The sequence below is a fragment of the Eublepharis macularius genome, chromosome 4 (assembly GCF_028583425.1).
Source record: "Eublepharis macularius isolate TG4126 chromosome 4, MPM_Emac_v1.0, whole genome shotgun sequence".
Classification (NCBI taxonomy): domain Eukaryota; kingdom Metazoa; phylum Chordata; class Lepidosauria; order Squamata; family Eublepharidae; genus Eublepharis; species Eublepharis macularius.
Window position 1 is genome coordinate 80,915,015 of NC_072793.1, and position 19,269 is coordinate 80,934,283.

Below are 19,269 nucleotides of genomic sequence, written 5' to 3' on the forward strand. Positions count from 1 at the left end.
CATGTGAAAGGCCACACTGAATATCGTCCCCCTCCCTCCGGCCCCATTTTTATCTATCTGCATTGAGCTGTGTTTGTAATTTCATGCACTTGAGCCATGCTGCTTCCTCAGTGAGCTTGTGTAGTTCCTTCTGCTTCATGTGTCCTGTGCTTCTAGGTTCTGTTTCATAAGCTCCAAGACCAAGTGCAAAGGATTATGTCATGCAAGATTGCCATTTGTGAGCCCTTTTGTGGTATCAGTTGCGGAGCCTTTGAGTACTCTAAAAGATTTCTCTTCTCCCATGACGTCTTCCTCTCTCCCCCTCAACATACTTCTCTGTCTTTCCCTTAGCCTCCAAACAGGTCAAAAAATAGGTTCAACATGGCTCAGTGACTGAATGCAGACTTCAAGTTTGCCCCCCTTCTTTTCCTAAGCAAAGGAGGGGGGAGAGGGAATGAACAAGCAACAAAACCAATAAAGAGCAAGTCTTTTATATATATATATATTTTAAAAGAGAGAGAACGTTATTGGGGGAAGTGCATCAGGATCTGGATACTTTATTTAAATTTTATTTAAACTATTTATTAAAATTTCTGAAACCACATTGTGCTATCAGTGGTTGTCTTTTTTCATTTTGTTAAAGCTTATTTGAGAAAAATGTTTGGTTGAGAAAAGGAGGGGGGGAATGAAAAACTCAGAAGTATGTTTGCACTAGAACAACAAATTTCCCACAATTACTTGATCACATTCAGATTCAGAGGACATAATCTATGTTATGGTACAAAACACCATCAGTAGAAGAGGAGAAAGAAACTAATGAATTATCCCAGCAAGCATTTATCATTCTAGAGACAGAGATAAGAAAAACAGTTCCAACTGCAGACACCAAGTTCTTGGTGAATATAATCAGGTGGCAGAAAGGCTACCAGGCATACTTAGAGACCCAGATGGCATATTCTCATGGGCTCTGCATTTTTCTTGCCATCACTGAAACAAGTGCTGAAGAAAGGGTAGAACTTGCAGGCTGTAACCTGACGGAAAGTGAAGAGATGGGACATGTCCTCAGCATCGTAGAAGGCCACCTTGCTCTCATTACAGTCCAGCAGGACACCCACCTTTTCCACCATGCGCTGGGGCTTAAGGCGTACCTGGGGAGTAGCTGCAGCCCAGTATTCAGAGGTTTCCCGCAGCCGTAGAGCCCAGTAGCCATTCTCAGGACACAGTCTGACTTTTGCTGCCCGATCGACAGAATCTGCTGCCACTCCTAGGTCCCACTTGGACTTTTTGCCCACCCAGACCTCCCAGTAATGCCTCCCGCTCTCAAAGGACTGTCTTGCCAACACATTCACACACTTGAGGAAACGGCTGGAGTTACTAGACACATGGTAAGGCTTCTCTCTCTCTGTCACTGAAGTCAGGTCTTTGGAGAGAATCAGGTTAGGATGGGCTGATTCCGGATCAAAGGTCAGAGGAGCAGGAGCTATGGGAGGAGAGTGCGTTGAAAGTAATCAATATGTCGCTAAATGTGTCTAAGTTAATGACTTACGTTCTGTCCCCATTCCTATGCCTATTGTGAAGAAGGAAATTCACCTGGGTAGACTGATTTCAGTATCCTCTTCCAACATATGTACTGCAACGGTCCATCATACTTGTCCATGTGCTGCTCTTTGCTGAAGGCAGGCAATGCCTCAACCTGCATGGCTGGCCTAGAGCAGAGAGAATGTCAGCAAAACAAGAATCAGATAACATCCCCAAGTCCCCATATAAAGTGTAACAGATCAGAAAGCTTTTGAACACAAGTAACCAAGTATTTTACAGTTCTACACAGTAGATTACTGAGGGGTTGGATCCAAACTAAATTTTCTGCTAACAGGAGGGGAGGTGTCATGGGGGTCCAGTGATAGTGAGGACTCCTCAGGAGAAGAGGAGCCCTGTGCAGCCAGCTCTGACTCAACAGAAGCCAGCAAGCAGGCTGATCAAAGTTTACAGCCAGCAGCTGGGGCAGAGCCAGGGACACCTCACAGCTCTGATGCAACAGGTGAAGCTCAGCCAGTCATTTCCAGCCCTCCAGGATCGCCCACATCCTTAGAGCACTGCAGACGGAGGTGGAAACTAGAGTTACAGGAGAGATGCCACAGTGCCCGCCTCCTGGCCCGACGCCAGCTACTTGCTGATAGCAACAGTGAGTAGCTGCAGGACAAACACCAAGTAGCTGGCTGCAAACACGGCCCTTCCGCACAGGGCTATAAAACCAGCCAAGGGGAGCTGTTGGGCATGGAAGCAACATGTTAGACTCTTGCTACTGCTGTGACCACCAAACCTTGCTTTATTTCTGTGACCTTCGTACCTTGCTTTTTGGATTGACCCTTGGATTGGGCTCTGTGTTTTGACTTAGGACTGGACTTTGACCACGCTACTGGACTAGCCCTGAACAGGAGGGACCATTTCCACCAATTCCCTCTTCCAGCTGCATACCACTGATTTGCCACTCATGTTGTTCCTGAAGCAGCATTTTGGGGAGATCAGTGGGCTGTAGTGTGTGTGCGTGGAGGGGGATGTTCTGTTCCACCAAGAGAAGTGTCTTGTGTAAACAGAAAATTCAGTCTGGCTCCAACCTTGAATTTTCAGTTTCATAAAGATGGGGAACTACAGCGATTAGATCAAGTCATGTGGCTGTGGCAATTTCCTTAGTCATGACACAGCTGGGACCCCAGACTGATGCACAAGGGAGTTCGCTAGACAGCATGTTGTGCATCTAGTTACTTGAATTTAAAAAACTGCACAGAGATCCAGTTTGTACAACCCCTGTGCCTCATGCCTTAGAATGCTACCAAAGATCCTTTTCAAGAAGACTGCTGTTGAGTTTCTAGGGTAAGGACAGAAAGACCTATTACTAAATAACTAGTCAGAGATATTGCTAAAGTTTAAGCTATACAATTGTTACTCAGATAAGTGTTAGTGGTTGCTGTAGGTGAAATTGGCAGTCTTTTAAACTGAGAATTTATAAGATCCCAGTAAACAAAAGTAAGGGACCAGTTGGATGCTGCACATTTGTATCCCTTGTGATATACAGGTTAAGTTCTGACCTCTGCAGGCCAATTATCTTCCTCTGTCCTTCAACTGCCTTTGGTTAGAAGAGCCAGAAATAAGCACTCACGAGCCCCAAGTCAAATCCAAAACAGAATGGCAACACATACTGCAGACAGAATGGAGTCTGTCAGTTTCCAGAGGTACTCAACAGAGGTGCAAAACTAACTCTCAGTATTTGAAAGCCTCCGAAGAGCAGTCTAAAACCTGTCTCTATTTGTTACACTCCTCATAAACCACTTAGTAGAAAATTTCTCCAGCAATTCTTTGCTGCAGTCAGCTAAGAGATGTCTCCATATTTTGTCATAGAGCAGTTTCTTAGCCCAACAACCTCAGACAGCAATTAATCGGTTTAAGGCAGGCCTGTAACTCATCTTGTAGCCCAGCAGGCCAAATGCAGCTTACCAGCCATGTACAGCTGCACAGCAGAAACACAACAAATCTCCTGTTTTTCTGACTTCCCAGCTCCTTAAAAAAAAAATCCCAGAAAGTCTGTGAATCACCTGGCAAGACATGACATAAGGCTGGTAGGCTGCATTTTGCTTAGAGGGTCACCAACTGAGCAGGGTTGTGCCACCAGACCTCTGCACTGGTTTCCTTCTGGCATTTCCTTAAGAGACCAGAGCAGAACCCCACTCAAGCAGTTAAACCTGTTATTTTTATTTTTTCTGAAGATTTTTTTTGTTTGACCTCTGTGCCCAGCTCTGCCTCTTGTGTCTGATAATTCACAGGTGAGCGGATCTGCTCTCAGGCTGCATGCCAGTCTATCTCAAAATTGTTGTTCTCAGTGCTTTAAAAACCACAGCAATAACACTTTCCTGCATGAAAAACAATCCCCTAGCAGAGTAGGTGAGATAAGAAGCCAGCAAAAAGAGAAGCAGCTTTTTTTCTTTCCAGACACGTACCTGACCACCACATTTTCCACCTGCAACAAGAAGCAAAAAAATTAGCAATCACCTCACTTAATCATTACAGCTTCTCAAGCAAATTAAACTGTTTTCTTTCTTTGCTTCTGTAGCGAAGTACAAACAAAATTATAACACGCATCTCAAGTGGAAGCTAACCCTGAAGGGCTTGGGTCAGTACTGAGGCACAGTCACAAATTTCTGCAAGGGGAGAGGGCAGAGAAGAGAGGAAGGAAGGCTCCCAGTTCCTCTCTCTTTCTGTCTCTTTTCTGTGAAAAGCAGACACAAAATTCAAGAGTCTGAAAAAATAAGCATTTCTATACACTCTTTATTTAAATTTAAACATTTCTATCCCACCTTATCTCCTCAGACAGAAGGCAAATATTTGCTGGCAAGTGACAGTTGTTACCAGAGGACTCTGAAACTTCATTGGGTCAGTTCCATTAGGGAATCTCTGCAAAGACAAAGTGACTCAAACGATGAGCAAACATTGCCATGCCTCAGCGCTTGTACCTGAAGGGGTAGCAATGACAGCTGTTGCTGAGAGCTGGCACAGAGCGAGGTTTTAGAGACCAAGCCCTCCAGCTTTGGTTGAGATGTTGATGGCATGGCTGAGGAAGACACAAGTTTAGGCTGTTTGAAGGTTTGTCTGTGAAAAACCTTTATCACAACAGAAAGGCTTTTGAAAGTATCACTAACTTCACCAAACACAACAATGGCACACTAGAGAATGCCAACCCCCCTCCCCTCAAATATTACTGTCATTTTTTAAAAAAACAATCCATTTAAACAATAGCATCCCCCTAACAATACTGCTCCATTGTAACCTACCCAACTGCCCCCTTTACTCTTGCTGACTCCCATCCCTTAAACAGAAAGAGAAAAAAGATTAGAAGTCAGAGGAAAGAAAGCCAGACGAAACCTTGCTAATGTGAATGATGCACTCTCTCTAGAACTATCACAAAGTAGGAACACTATCAAAATCTACATGCAGCATCATACTACATTTCACAGAATGCCTGAAAAAGAAAAGTAAATAGGTTGGAATTTCTCAGTTACTTCATTTTCTATCAAAAGGAAGCTACTTATTATTTGCAAGGCAGAGCACATCTTTCATTCAAGAGTCTAGGCCAATTCTCCTCTTGCTCCTCTGCACAGCGTACCAAAGTGAAGTCTATGGCATATGTACTCTAAGAGGAAGAAGACAGACATAATATGCTCAATGCTTCACCTCCAACTTCCATTCTCTCTCTCTCTCTCTCTCTCTCTCTCTCTCTCTCACACACACACACACACACACACACAACCAAGCTGTGAGGAGGAATGGAGGAGTAGTAAGAAATAGGAAAGAAACAGAGCACTTTGGGAGCTCAGGATTACAGTTACAGGTTTTTAAGGCAGACTCCAAGCCACTGGCTCTATATTCCTAGTGCTAAATGTTTCTTACAAGAACCGTTTGCTTGACTCAGTATACAAACCAAGACTGCCTCTTTACACTATTCACAGATACAGAACTTTGAACTCCAGAGCATTATTTCCTGCTAGAGAGACATGGACTTGGAACCAGAAGATGAGAAAGCTGTGTTCCACAGATAGAAATCCTTCCATCCACTGCAATGCTCCACTGGATCCAACCCATAATCATCTTGTGAGCTTTTAGACAAACACTCCCTACAACAACTCACTGGACAATAAAGCTACAGTATCCATGACAACTATGCAGAGAAGTATTACGTCAGTTAGTTATAGTTTAAATATAAGGATAGAAAAACACTAGTTCCTATTATTTGAGGAAGGGAAGAAATGACAGATGGAAATATTCCTTTTTGATAAATGTGTCGCACAGCGGACTTTCAGGCAGAAGAGGGAAAGGTGTTGTCACACTGGTGGCAGCTCTGTGAAAAGAATAAGGAACAGGAGGCTAAACAGAGATAAAACTATAGTAGCCACCAGAAAGGAAAGCATATAAAAATGGTACTCAGAGGAAATCAACAAGCACATGTTTAGGTCTAAGTAATATTTAATACAGTTTGGTGTAGTGGTTAAGAGTGCGGGACTCTAATCTGGAGAACCGGGTTTGATTCCCCACTTCTCCGCTTGAAGCCAGCTGGGTGACCTTGGGTCAGTCACAGCTCTCTCAGAACTCTCTCAGCCCCACCCACCTCACAGGGCGATTATTGTTGTGGGGATAATACTTTGTAAACTACTCTGAGTGGGCATTAAGTTGTCCTGAAGGGAGGTATATAAATTGAATGTTGTTGTTGTTATTACAGTTACAATAAAATATATTATAGATAACTGAACATTTTCAAATTGGAAAGTGTATATTCATCCACATCCTCTAATTAGTCCCCTCCATGTTTTGCCGAGTGCTCTTAACCCCCTTATCAGCATACAGATTATGGCCATCTGCTCACAAATTACATTTACAGTAGGGGGAAAGAAACAGGCATTGTGGCTTTTCCAGTTATCTGTGTGTGTGCGCGTATGTGCGTGTGCACATCCTCCCTGCATCACCCTTTTAACATCTGACAAAAAATCTGTAACCTGATGCTGTTGAGCTTAGAATTCTCCACCACCTCATTGGCCACCACTTATGGGCTTGGCAGTTATAAGTGCAATAATTTTACATCGGATGTCACTTTTGGACTAGACCTGGGGAAGGAGAGGCTGGCTGTTTGATCTTGATTACAGCTACACATCCCTCCTTGCAACATCTCGTTGGAATCTCTGAGTGTGTGGATTTTTTACAACATGCTTTGTGGGCCATGTTTCGGAAACAAAATGGTGAATTTCGTCTTCCCTTCTCTTGGGGAATGGACCGTTACTCAAGACAGCCAGTATGTTGGAGTGCTGAACTGTGACCTGGGAGACCCAGGCTCGATTCCCCACTCTGCCCATGGAAGCTCACTGGATGACCTCGGTCCAGTCACACACTCTCTCAGCTTATTAGTCTACCTCACAGGGTTGCTGCAAGGATAACAAGGAAGACGAGAGAATGATGTTGTAAGCCACCCTGGGTCCCCATTAAGGAGAAAAGCAGGGTATAAATATATTTAACTAAATTAATAAAACGAACAATGTTATTTTTACTTTTCTTCTCTTGCCTATTTTTACTTTTACTTTACTTCTCTTGCCTTCACTTTCCTCCCCAAGTTCTACTCAGATTTCCCAAAACACATAAAAGGACAAGATGACACTTTGTTTAGCATCTAAACTCACAGAATGTTATTCTAGGACCACTGCATAACTAGTGAAGTAAGCAGGAATATTCTATCCTTGCTACCAGCCTGAATACTCAAACCCTAATCTCTTTCTGAATTGGCTCAATGAAGCTCACCTCCATGAGCAGTGAGTTCCCCAGTTTTTCAAGCTTTTGCTGAATGTCCTCCATGCTCTTCTTCAACTCAGAGATCCTCTGCTGTAGGCGTGCAGACTCTCCTTGCAGTCTTATCACCCATTGTTCCTCCTCTTTGGCCAGTTCCATCAGCATAGTTCTTTCTTCTTCCTCCAGGAGACGATGAAGATACTCAAATTCTGCCCGGATCTTTGAGTTCAGCTTACCAGATGTTTTCTGATCAGAGGTAAAAGTCACAAGAAACAGGTAAAAGAATGTGAAGCAAACACACATCCATGTTCATCTGCACCCCAGTCCCAAAATCTGTGCGGGCTAGAAAACAAAACAAGATGTCAGTAAGAGAACACGTCCATTTATTGTCCCAGAGCAGAGCAGAGCAGAGCAGAGCAGAGTATGGCATATGATATTTTGAATTCTGGGGGTGTTCAAATTGGAGTTGCATGGTGAACTCTTTATATGTAGCATGGCTTCCTCATTCATCCAGGTACTTCCGGAAGCAGCCCTGATGTTAATTCACCTTTGAAATTTGAATGGAACTCTGACATGACTTCTAACACAGTGCAAAACAACACTTATCAAATAAACTCTAGTGCGTTGATCGCAAATTCTTATACATGCCTAAACAGACAGTTTGAAATGCAGCCATGTCGACCTCTTGCAACTCTTAGGAAAAATTTGTGCAATTCACTTGATAAGCCAGAGGTGGACATGAAGGGAACGTTTAAATCCAACAGAGTTTGTGAATGGCCTGTCAGTAAGGCCACATGGGTACAGTAATATCGTAAGTGTATGAATGTGTGACAGTCTGGGAAATTGCGTGCGAAGACAACTGACAGCCAGGTACTCCAAAGAGTGCCAAAGAGGTTTACTGAAGATTTCATCTAGTCATGATCATGGATTCTATCATCCACCCTGCTGTCACACTGTTCTTGCAGGGGACTGACCTATGCTACTCTGTGAGGAACAGCTCCACTCAGTAGCCAGGAAACAGGACACAACTGGCTGTTACCAACCCCCTCTGCTCTTTTCCTTTTCCTCGTCCTCCCTCAGACTTAGCCTTTGCTCTTTGGCCATCTCTCTCCCTCCTGTCTCGTCCCTCCTCTCTCAGGGCCAAGCTACAAGTGACGAACGACACTTGCCTGGTAAGTGAACAGACTCACGTGTATTCCTCCCTGTTCACTTGCCATTCACTCGCTTTCCACTTGATCAAGTGGAGCGCAAGTGAATAGGAAGGAATACACGTGAGTCTGTTCACTTGCCAGGCAAGTGTCATTCGTCACTTGGTAGCTTGGCTCAAAGGCAGCATCCACTACTCCTTGCAAATTTCTTTTATACCTTATAGCCTTGCCCCATTCTTGGCTCACATCCTTGAGCTACCCACCTCTTCTCCATTCCCCTATCCTTTCTTGCCTTTTTCCTCATCTCACCCCATCTGATCTGAGGTCACGCAGGGTTGACAGTCTCTTTCTCATGGGCATAGCTCCACTCCCAATCAATGCCAGAGCTGGGATGGGTAAGCAGAGCTCTGCCCCCACCAGCTAGGCGTTTGTTCTGGACACTGCAGTTGCTCTGCAGCCATGTGGGGTGGGGAATGGGGTGTCTGCCCACCAGCCTGGACTCCTGTCTGCCACTGTCTTTGAGGCCACTCCTTGCTAGAACTGCTTGCTCTTGGTAAGGAACTCTCTCATGGTTCTCCTCTGCTAGGAAAGTCCTTGTCAGAGCCACCAATACTTCTCACAGAATGAATGAACCTACTGGTGAATCTTTAGCAGGTATAGAAGCCATTCCACCTAAGACACGTAGTCAGCTACCCCAAGGACTGAGTCTTTGCCTGTACCTTAGTAAGGATATGAGAGGGATATTAAAGTAAGCCAACTCCAAATGAACAACAATATTTTGAGTGTGCAGGAAGGCTTTCATAAGATTAACAAAATTAGTATCTTTCTTTGAAAAATGGGGGATCATCACTATGTGGTTGTAGCCATAGTCAGTGCAAGAGTTTTGCCACTTTACTTTCCTGCTGACTTCTGGGTTGGCAGTAAGACACTACAAAAAGTGAAGGGGAAGAGCTCTGAAATGTGCCGTAACACTTTGATCTAGGAAAACTGGTTGGAGGAAAAGTCCCCTTTTACTCTCTTTGAAGAAATACTCTAATTGCACCCTTTTAATGAAATTACTTAACACCCAGAATCAAAGAGTCATTTGATCCAGAAGAAATGCCTGATATTGTAAAGAATTCATTGCCCAAAGGGGAAAAACCTGAATTCTTGGTAGTTTAACATTTCTCTTTCACTGCCACCACAAATGCACAGGCATTTGCACTGGCCACAGACATATATAAGTTTTGTGGGCACTTTCCTTTCCCAGCTGTCATTTTTATGACACCAGAGGGCTTTAAAAGAAGCACTGCACTATAGCAATACTAAAATTATAATGATCTATTGCCATGATCTACTGGTTTCACTGAATTTCCAGTTTTCGTTTTTTTTAAAAGTCCCTTTTGTCACAGAAATACAAGGGGAAATTCCCCAATTGCTTTTCCCTCTGTATTTCCACAATGTCCTATAGATGAGGTGACCAGAACTAAAGACAAAGGCCCAAGTGAGGATACAGCAGTGATATACAATGACATCCAACTGGCTGTCACATCTGTCCCTCTCTTTCCCCCTCATTATTTGGTTTGTCTTTTTAAAAAGCCTTTGTAGCACACTGAATGTGAGGGTTTCCATAGTGAGTCTCCATCTCTATTATGAGTGATCAGAGTTAATTAGGAATTCAAATTATTCCTTCTGAAGTACACATTACTTGTGACTTGCCACTGTCAATGTTGAGAAGCACTGCTTGTTAAATTAGGCCGCCAAAGTTCTTTTGATGTTGCTGAACGTCTTCATCCTCAACATACACAATATTATGTCTTCCTTATGTTGTGCCAATGCACTGTTTCTCTCATCACTACAATTCTAAAATGGGGAAATTTTTAATCCTATTACCACACTGTACAATTGCTAGGAGGCAATGCTCTCCATTTATGCCTCTTATCACATGACACTCCAACCTCTTACCACTGAAAAACTGGAAATTGTCAACTTTATATCAATATATTGACCTACCATTGTAATAACAGGACCAGAAGGTTCTCTGAATTCTCAGCTTTCATTTTTAAAAAGTCTCTAGCTCCTTCCCTTGCAGAAAAATAAGGAAAAAGGCATATGTTCACAAGGAAAGAGGCTAGAACCTTAACTTTTTTAAAAATGAAAGCTGTGGATTCAGAGAACCTGCTGTGTCTATTATTATAACTGTAGGTCAATATAGTGATATGAAATCGATGATTTTTTTAAAAAGACCAAAAACAAAATTGGGGGAAGAAAGGAAGGAAGGAGGGGGAGGAGTGGTTTGATGATGGAACTGGAATGACTTTGTTTTGAGGAATAATTTTAGCGAAGAAATTCCAAGTATAAAAGCCAGCACAAGCTGAAACCTGTTTACACGGACTAGATAGAACTGTGTGTGCCTATTATTGGCAGAGTGAGTGGGTAGTAAGTGGAGACTCCCATTCAAGCCAAGTGGATAAGATTATGTCTTCTTAGTTGTAGAAGAATAATTCCTGTCCAGTGTCTAAAAGGGAGGAGGAGGACTCTAAGGAGGACTCCAGGTCTGTTTTAAAGGGAGAACTGTGTTGAACTAACATCTGGAAACCTAAGTTTTAAAAGGGAACTCTGTAAAGCAACATTGTTATTGAAACGAAAGTACTGAACCAAACATCTCATAAATAAGAACTGTCCTTATTTCATCCCTGCCTGTACAATAAAGTTTCTGTGTCTTCTGAAAATTATTCAGCTTCCAGTGCCATTTTATACACAGGAGGGCTACTGCTTTTCCCCCATCAAGTGTCTGGCCTGGGCTAAAAGCCAGAAATATAATTGTTTCTCAGGATGGGACAGAAAAAGAACTTTAAAACTACAACTAGAGTCACGTTACTTGAGGCTGCTCAGCAAGAGTGAGTGAACTTGGGTTTTGGAGGGAAAATCTGCCTCTGTGTGCGGGAGTGAAGGGGGGATTCATCATAGCATTTGGTTGCTGATAATGTGAAGGAGAAAAACATTTGTAATTGGTGACAGCTGCTGAAGATCATTATACAAAAAGGAGGCTTTATTACCACCATAGGAGCACAAACCCTTTCACAAGGTGCTTTGGTATCTGATATAAATCTATGTATAAATTGTAATCCTTATGAAGCGCAAATGCTCAGAAGACAGAGTTATCATCAACTTGAGCAATATTTACTAACTGTAACTTCAGGTTTTTTTCCTCTTCTGCCTGGTGGACCAAGGGGGTGCTTCTAACACCACTGATTTCCAACACAGATACCCAAATTAATTTTTTTTAAAAAAAACCAGGAAAGCAGGATGTTTTATTTCACTGCACACATGCTTTAAAACTACTGTTAAAAACTAAAAACAAAATCTGTCCATAGGAAGAAAATTATGCAGTCTTAAGTGTTAGTTACCATAAATTATTCCAGTGTAAAGTTTAGGGTTTCTGGTCATAGATGGTAGGATGCTTTCAGTCCTGAATTCTGAGCAGTCCTGTTGATAACTTCACAAAGAATTACTGCAGCCCAGGTGCCTGAGTGTACAAAGCCCAACTATGCACAGTACACTCAGAAAGAGTTTAAGAAGACCGAATGTTAACATATATAGATGCATGTTTACTGGGAGAATGTTCCTTTGCAAATGTGTGAAATATTTAATTATGGCAATTATTGTAACAGCATACAAAAAAAGCATAAAAAATGAGGCACTCAAGATGGGGATAATCTTTTAGTTAGATGCTAACAGCTCTCCAAAGCTTGCTGCTTGGTCCGGAACAGATGTCAGCTTTTTAGCAGTCACTAACCACCTGGCTTCTGTCTAGGGCTTGCCTTGCCAGCTTATTACATTCCAAGTGCTCATATTGCCAAGAGCTTAATACCTCTCTTATTGATGTGTTTCTCTTCTCTGAATGCAGCATGGTTGATTTTTTAAAAAATTATGGAATACTGCTTTGAACTAACTCATCAGAGCTACCAACTCTTAAAAACTGAACAACCATTATGCATGCAAAACTCAACAGTTATATACCAAGGAAGTCACTAACACTAATGATCCTCCATCAGCTGGGAAGACATGTCCTAAACTGAACCCAAGCCAGGCCTGCTGTTTCGTCCAGCAGTCTCCATCCAGCAACTCTTCAGAGTGGTATCAAGTCACATCTTTTTTACCCAATATATGCTTTAGGAGCTTTGGTTAAAAAGCTGGATATAAATTGCACACACAAATATTCTGGATCCCGCACAGAACTGGTGAACCTTGGCCATGTGATAGGTCTCACTGAGTCCCAGGGCCTCAATCCCCACCTTTTCGTCTATTCTGAGAAGCAACAGAAAATCAACATGCCTTGCTTGGTTCTCTCTAATCAATGAGGAAAAGACTAATCACATGGAATTATTAAAAAATCAAGAGTAGTCCCCTGAAATTTTTGTTAGGGGAATTTTTGTGATAGTACTCTGCTTCCAATTTTTAATTCCCCTACTACCACTAACCCATATATATATCAAAACACCAAACACATTGTATACAGAGGAAAATGTGTTTATTTCTTACATGGAATAACCCCAGACATACTTCTCCATTTCTAGGAGACATTTGTAAAGACCAGTAGCATGGGAAAGCTTTAAATACCCTTAACACTGATTGTTTACAGAATAATGGTTATTTCTTTTACAGAGTAAAAGAAATAATACATTCTTTTACAGAGTAAAAGAAATAATACATTCCCCAGAATTCATGGCACCCAACGGGTCTGATTAACAGGGCAATCAGATCTTAATATAATATAAACACAGTCAAGGTTAAAATCTTAGTTGGAAAGTGAAAAAAAGAAAATGTTTATAATTAAAAGGAACTTTCTCTCCTCACTGCAAGACTGAGCAGACCTGTAGTTTTAATTCCAAATGCCAGGGAGAAGGAATCTGCCACTGAGGCAAATTTACCTCTTGTGTGCGTGTTCATCTTCAATTGTGCTCACACATAGGGCACTAGATGAGAGGTCCTTAAAAAAATCCCGTAACAATTTTATTTGCTTACCATCTGCAATGATTTAGACAGAATTCTGCTCATTTTCTTAAAGAAAAGAGTTGGACTGAATTAGAAGTATTAATCTTGCCATCTGCTGAGGTGCATCAGCAGATCGACCGATCATCAGGGTGTCTGATTAGTGTCATCCTTAAAGCAATTGATATTTATTTGCCAGTTTCATCTTTTCCCCATGATTTAAGATGACCATTAACATGGAAGCTCACGAACAGTGAGATGTCCCGACCATAGCCTGGGTAAGTCTTTCAAGGCCTAGAGTTTGGCATTTTTCCATTTCTGTTATTTTTTTCCTCCTTTTAAGTCCCTCTGATTGACCTTTCCTAAAGCTTCTTTTCACAAGCAGCCCCAAAAGAGCAACACACCAGCTATGCTTTGCTTCCGGGCAGCCTCTGCCTGCGGACCTCAGCTAAACAAGCCACCTCAAAACAGAGCTCACAAGGAAGGATAATGGGGGGAAAGCAACGTTACCAGCAAGCTGCAGAGACTCTCCTCCGTCACATGCTTCATTTTCATCAGTTTTTCCTGCTCCTTCTGATAAAACTGGAATGCCTGTCTGAAGTTTTCCTAACAGTGAAAAATGTAAGAATAAAATAAATCTTAATTATATCCATTTTGTCTGGAACAACCTCCACCTGTCCATTTGACAAGTAAAGTAGCAGACTGGATAGATTATAGTACCTCAAATCAGGGTTCAAATCCTCTTAAGGTCAAAACCAGTGTAATCAAGGAGATCAGAGCACACACACCCCTTTAAAAAAAGATGACAGCCATGGAGGGAGGAATTTGGGCCCAATTTGAATTGGTATGTTTTTTCCCTGGGGGAAATACCACATGCAGTAAATACCAGATCCCCTGACAACTAAATATTTACCAAGTATTTTAAAATTAATGTTTTACCTAAAGAAGATATTGTAACCATCAACAGGCATATTACTTATGCTAATCAAACACACAAATTAATTACTCTTATTGTAAAATACTGAATAACTTTAAAATGGTTTTAGTAACATTAGGTCACTATGAGAACAATTCATTGGACAATTCTTCTCTTTGACAGACTCAGACAAACTGCTAGAGTTACTCCAAACTGTAACAGGCCTTGGAGTCAAACAGCTCCTCTCCCACCTGCTCCTGCCCTTGCTCACTATAACGGAAGCAAAGAAGTTAAGTTGCCACCTAGACAGTGGCATACTTGGCCTTATGAAACCTTTGATCATATACCAACCTTCCCTAAGCAGCACAAGCCCAATCCAAATTGTAGCCCTTTTCTCTGGCAGTTCTAACCCGGATGTACAAAAAGGAATGACAGGAATGCCCTTTGGAAATAATGGGAAAGGCCTGAAGGCCCATTGGAGAAAATGGCCAATTTACTTGCATGGGCTCCACTGAAATACATTACAGCAAAAAAAGTTGCAAAGAAAATACGGAATTGATTTTGCAGGAAGGTCTCTGGGCCCAGATAAACTATTCAGGGACTGGAATGACAGGCCCCAGAGAGCAATGACAGCCCCTGGGAGTAGCAGAAGTGCTCTGGGACTGAAATGACAGGCCCTAGAGTGGAACGACAGCCCCTGGGAGTAGCAGAAGTGCTCTGGGACTGAAATGACAGGCCCTAGAGTGGAAAGACAGCCCCTGGGAGTAGAGATAGTGGTCTGTAACTGGAGTCACAAATGACAGAATCAAATTAAATACTTTACCTTTTAATTGATATTTCTAGAAGATGTGTAGCTATTATAATATAAAGTTCCATCTTTATATTTATCCTTCCTGTCAGCTCCTCAGTTTTCTTACACTTTCATGAGGCTCATATCAGCCACCTCCTCTATTTGCAAGCATAAATCCTGCCCTTGTCCCCCTTTCTGTTCCCCTGTCCAATTCTGCAGCCTTCCAAACCGCCATGTTCCCATTACGTGTCACACCCTGCCTGAGTTCTTGCTCACTTTTTCCTCACTCTGTTGACCACTGACCCAAAACACCCCTCCATACTCTCTCTGTGAAAAATCCCATCTCATACTCTAGTTAACAAACAGTTAACAAACTGTATCGATGGTTTTATCTTGTTTTGTGCTATTACTGTACTTAGTTTGATTTTATCTGGTCTGAGGCTGCTTGCAGGGCGAGTGGACTATAAATCCAATAAAATAAACAAATAAATAGTTCAAGGGTCCTCAACATTTTGAGTCTGCAGGCCCTTTCCAATTCTGGCACACTATTGTGGGTACAGACACAAATTGACTGCTGCAGCAGGTGACCCAGCCAGGAAAGAAGGCCACTGTGTACCTTCAGTCACACAGTGAAGATTCTTATAATGTGGTGGCAGCTTCTGCCAAAGGAATTATTTTAAAAATCTGCACATCCCATCAGTAGCCTTGCTGGGCAAAAGTCCCACCTGGCCCCCCTCTTTCTTAAAACACTTGGTGGGCTCCAAGAAAATGTTGCCTGGTGCTGTAGTGCCCAGGAGCACTGTGGCCTATTCCACACAGCACACTTTTCGTTGGCAATGATAAGCATTCATGCTGATTGCTTCTGCTTCTCCCAGGGAGCTGGCATTACAGTCCCAGAATGCTTTTGTTACTTCCAGGGGGCACCATTCCACTCAGGAGCCTGTTGTTTCAGTCCCAGAACATTTAAGCTACTCCCAGGGGATGTCATTCCACTCCGGGGCCTGTTTATCCAGTCCCAGAACATTTAAGCTACTGCCAGGGGCTGTCATTCCATTCTGGGGTCTGTCTATCCAGTCCCAGAGCGCTTCTGCTACTCCCAGGGGCTGTCATTCCATTCTGGGGTCTGTCTATCCAGTCCCAGAGCGCTTCTGCTACTCCCAGGGGCTGTCATTCCACTCTGGGGCCTGTCTATCCAGTCCCAGAGCGCTTCTGCTACTCCCAGGGGCTGTCATTCAACTCTGGGGCCTATCTATCCAGTCCCAGAGCGCTTCTGCTACTCCCAGGGGCTGTCATTCCACTCTGGGGCCTATCTATCCAGTCCCAGAGCGCTTCTGGGGCCTGTCTATTCAGTCCCAGAGCGCTTCTGCTACTCCCAGGATCCAACATTGCACTCCTGTGCCTGTCATTCCAGTCCCAGAACACTTTTGCTCCTCCCAGGATGTCATTCCACTCTGGGGCCTGTCATTCCAGTCCCAGAACTCTTCTGCTACTCCCAGGATAATAACATTGCACTCCTGTGCCTGTCATTCCAGTCCCAGAACACTTGTGCTCCTCCCAGGATGTCATTGCACTCAGGGGCCTGTTGTTCCAGTTCCAGAGCGCTTCTGCTACTCCCAGGGGCTGTCATTCCACTCTGGGGCCTTTCATTCCAATCCCAGACCACTTCCGCTACTTTTAGGGCCTGTCATTGCTCTCTGGGGCCTGTCATTCCAGTCCCTGAATAGTCTATCTGGGCCCAGAGACCTTCCTGCAAAATCCATTCTACATTTTCTAATCATTTCTAATTTGGCTATCCACTAACACATTCAATGAATAGCTTTAGGGAAGCTACTATCTCTCTGGCTAACCTATAGCTTAGGGCTGGAATAAAACAGACCAACCTCTGAATTATATTCATTTCTCACCCCTCCTCCAAGGAGTGCAGAGAAGCACATAACAACCCTGTGAGGTAGCTTAGGCTGAGAGTGTGTGACTTGACAAACATCACCCATTGAGCTTTGTAGTCCAGTGGGGATTTGAACCTCACCAAACTGAGAATCTGAGATTCCTCCTGTCTCAGGAATTAATATGTTTGTCCCAAATATTTTATGGCAAGAGCTGCCTTAGCCCTTGTTGGACTGCATTCTGTACGAACAAAATACAAATCTTTGTATTTAATCTCTGACAAGTATCTTTTAATTTCTGTGCAAGTACAAGACCGAAATAAAAAACAACAACAATAACAAAGGGCAAACACAGGAAAGCAACATTAACCACTGGGTTTAAACTGAGAGTGAGCTAAAGGCAGGAACAGAGTAAATTACGCAGGAGAGATGCCCACTGAACTCTGCACACCAAATGATAGACATATGGGCAGAACGAATTGGAAGGCAGAGGAGGTAACAGGAAAAAAATTATACAGAGGCATCTTTTACCTTAGGCGTCATGGCCTAACAGCCATACTTTGTACATAGGAAGAGTATCAAGATCCACAATTAAATTACAAAGTCACACTCCAGGAGCAATAAGGTCATTGCTGTAAAGCTGCTTACCTGCATTTTTCTTCTGTGCTCCTCAGAGGCCTTCCGCACTGTTTCCACAACTCCAGCTATAAGGTAGTGGGGGCGGAAGGACCGTGTGGGAAACTTTTTCCGACACTGGGGACAGGTGGCAGTTTGTGAGCATCTGTCCCAATAGCCTTGGATGCACTCTTTGCAAAAATGGTGCATGCAGTCCAGCATGACTGGGTCCCGAAAAAGATCACAGCAGATAGCACAAGTCAGTTCTTCCCGGAGGCTCTGCGTCTGGTTTTTGTGGGCCATCCTGCAGGGACACAAAGCATACTTCCTGCATTACACTGGCACTAAGGTAATATTGTGGATTACACTCAAGGGAAACCCAGATGGGAACAAGCCAATTCTGTGCATGGGTATCCTGTACACCTCTGGCAGATGTCTCCAGCTAGCTCAATTGTAATACACACACCCTCCTCAACATTAGGTTTGCCTCCCCTCTCCCCATGTACATTCAATGACAGCTAAAAATTCAACACATATGCTTGTCTTAACATGGGGAAATATTAATGAGAAAAGTTGCAGGTTGGAACAGCAAAGCCATATGCGTCCTGCCCCCCTCCGAATGGAAATCTCCAAAGACACAGCTGGAGGAGGGCTGCTACTGCCCTTCCTCCGGGATACTTTTCAGCATTGCATGAAATTCAGGCCGTCCATGCATCTTTATGCAACACCCGTTGAACTTCTACCCATCGAGCAGCTGTAAAAAGCAGAGCGTGTCAAGAAAGAGGCCCACGGAGGAGGGAAAGCTGCGGCGGGCAAAGACTGTTACCTATGAATGCTAAGACTGCACAGAAAAGCTGGAGGAAAGCTGCACGGTTCTCGCCAAGTCGGGAGGGGACCCCAGTTACTCTCCTGCTGCTATATCAGGGTCCTCCGCCCTACAGGCCGCGGAAAAGGCGTGGAGTGACGGAGCTGTGCGGAGAGGGCTCACCCCCGAGCCCCCTGCCCGGCAGCAGCCGATTCTCGCCTTTCGTTTTCTGCAAAGGCTCCACGGCGGACAGGACCACCAGACTCCAACAACTCCCCGAACTTTCACCGTATGACAACCCGCCCTACTACTACTGAACGACAGCCCCCTGCTCCAATCAGGCTGAAATCTGAACAGCTCCCTCGTCTATTGGGGGACGAAGGTGACCTCCCCCCTTTGCTGAGCTTTTGAGATCCCAGGCGCGTGACATATGCAATGCTGAGTCACCTGCCTGGTATCGCCTCCGGGGCCGTGGTGTTCGTCAAGGCCCTCATGGTAGGGTCGGGAGGGTGCTTGGCTGTGGGCTAGAGAATATTTTCAGGCTAGACGACCTAGCTTTTGATCTATGTGCAGGGAAAAAACTGAGCGGCTGCCAAGGGGCTGCTACCATTCTCTGCAAAATACAGACGGGGTAAAAGCCGAAATGGGCCCTACAGAAATGCTAGCACCACAAAAAACAGCGGGAAGCATTAAACACAGGATAGAAATGAAAACTGAACTGCCACGAGTTTATTAGCCCTTTCCCTGCTAAAATGCTCCCGGAACAGGCCGGAACCGGCACTATAGAAATGCCAGAACCACAAAAAACAGCGGGAAGAATTACAGACACTGCAGAACAA

General features: G+C 43.6%; 1 protein-coding gene across 2 annotated transcripts; it reads right to left on the reverse strand.

The window, feature by feature from the left end:
- Positions 1–350: 350 nt before the first annotated feature.
- LOC129329089 (nuclear factor 7, brain-like) lies at positions 351–18,728 on the reverse strand. Of its 2 annotated transcripts, none has more exons than XM_054978514.1 (7): positions 18,614–18,728; positions 17,659–17,929; positions 13,932–14,027; positions 7,312–7,545; positions 3,972–3,991; positions 1,570–1,685; positions 351–1,459 (listed from the first exon to the last, which is right to left on the reverse strand). In XM_054978514.1, exons 2-7 carry the CDS (start codon positions 17,926–17,928, stop codon positions 915–917), a joined length of 1,281 nt encoding a protein of 426 aa, XP_054834489.1. In that variant the 5' UTR covers position 17,929; positions 18,614–18,728; the 3' UTR covers positions 351–914. The 2 variants fall into 2 exon arrangements, with proteins under 2 accessions (XP_054834489.1, XP_054834487.1); XM_054978512.1 differs by having other exon boundaries at positions 18,452–18,728.
- Between the last annotated feature and the right edge of the window lie 541 nt (positions 18,729–19,269).

Coding starts and splice junctions, on each gene's coding strand:
- LOC129329089 (XM_054978514.1), bottom strand. CDS start 17,928: ATGGCCCACAAAAACCAGACGCAGAGCCTCCGGGAAGAACTGACTTGT. Junction 14,028..17,658: donor AGCACAGAAGAAAAATGCAG/GTAAGCAGCTTT, acceptor TTTCACTGTTAG/GAAAACTTCAGACAGGCATT. Junction 3,992..7,311: donor GGAACTCACTGCTCATGGAG/GTGAGCTTCATT, acceptor TTCTTGTTGCAG/GTGGAAAATGTGGTGGTCAG.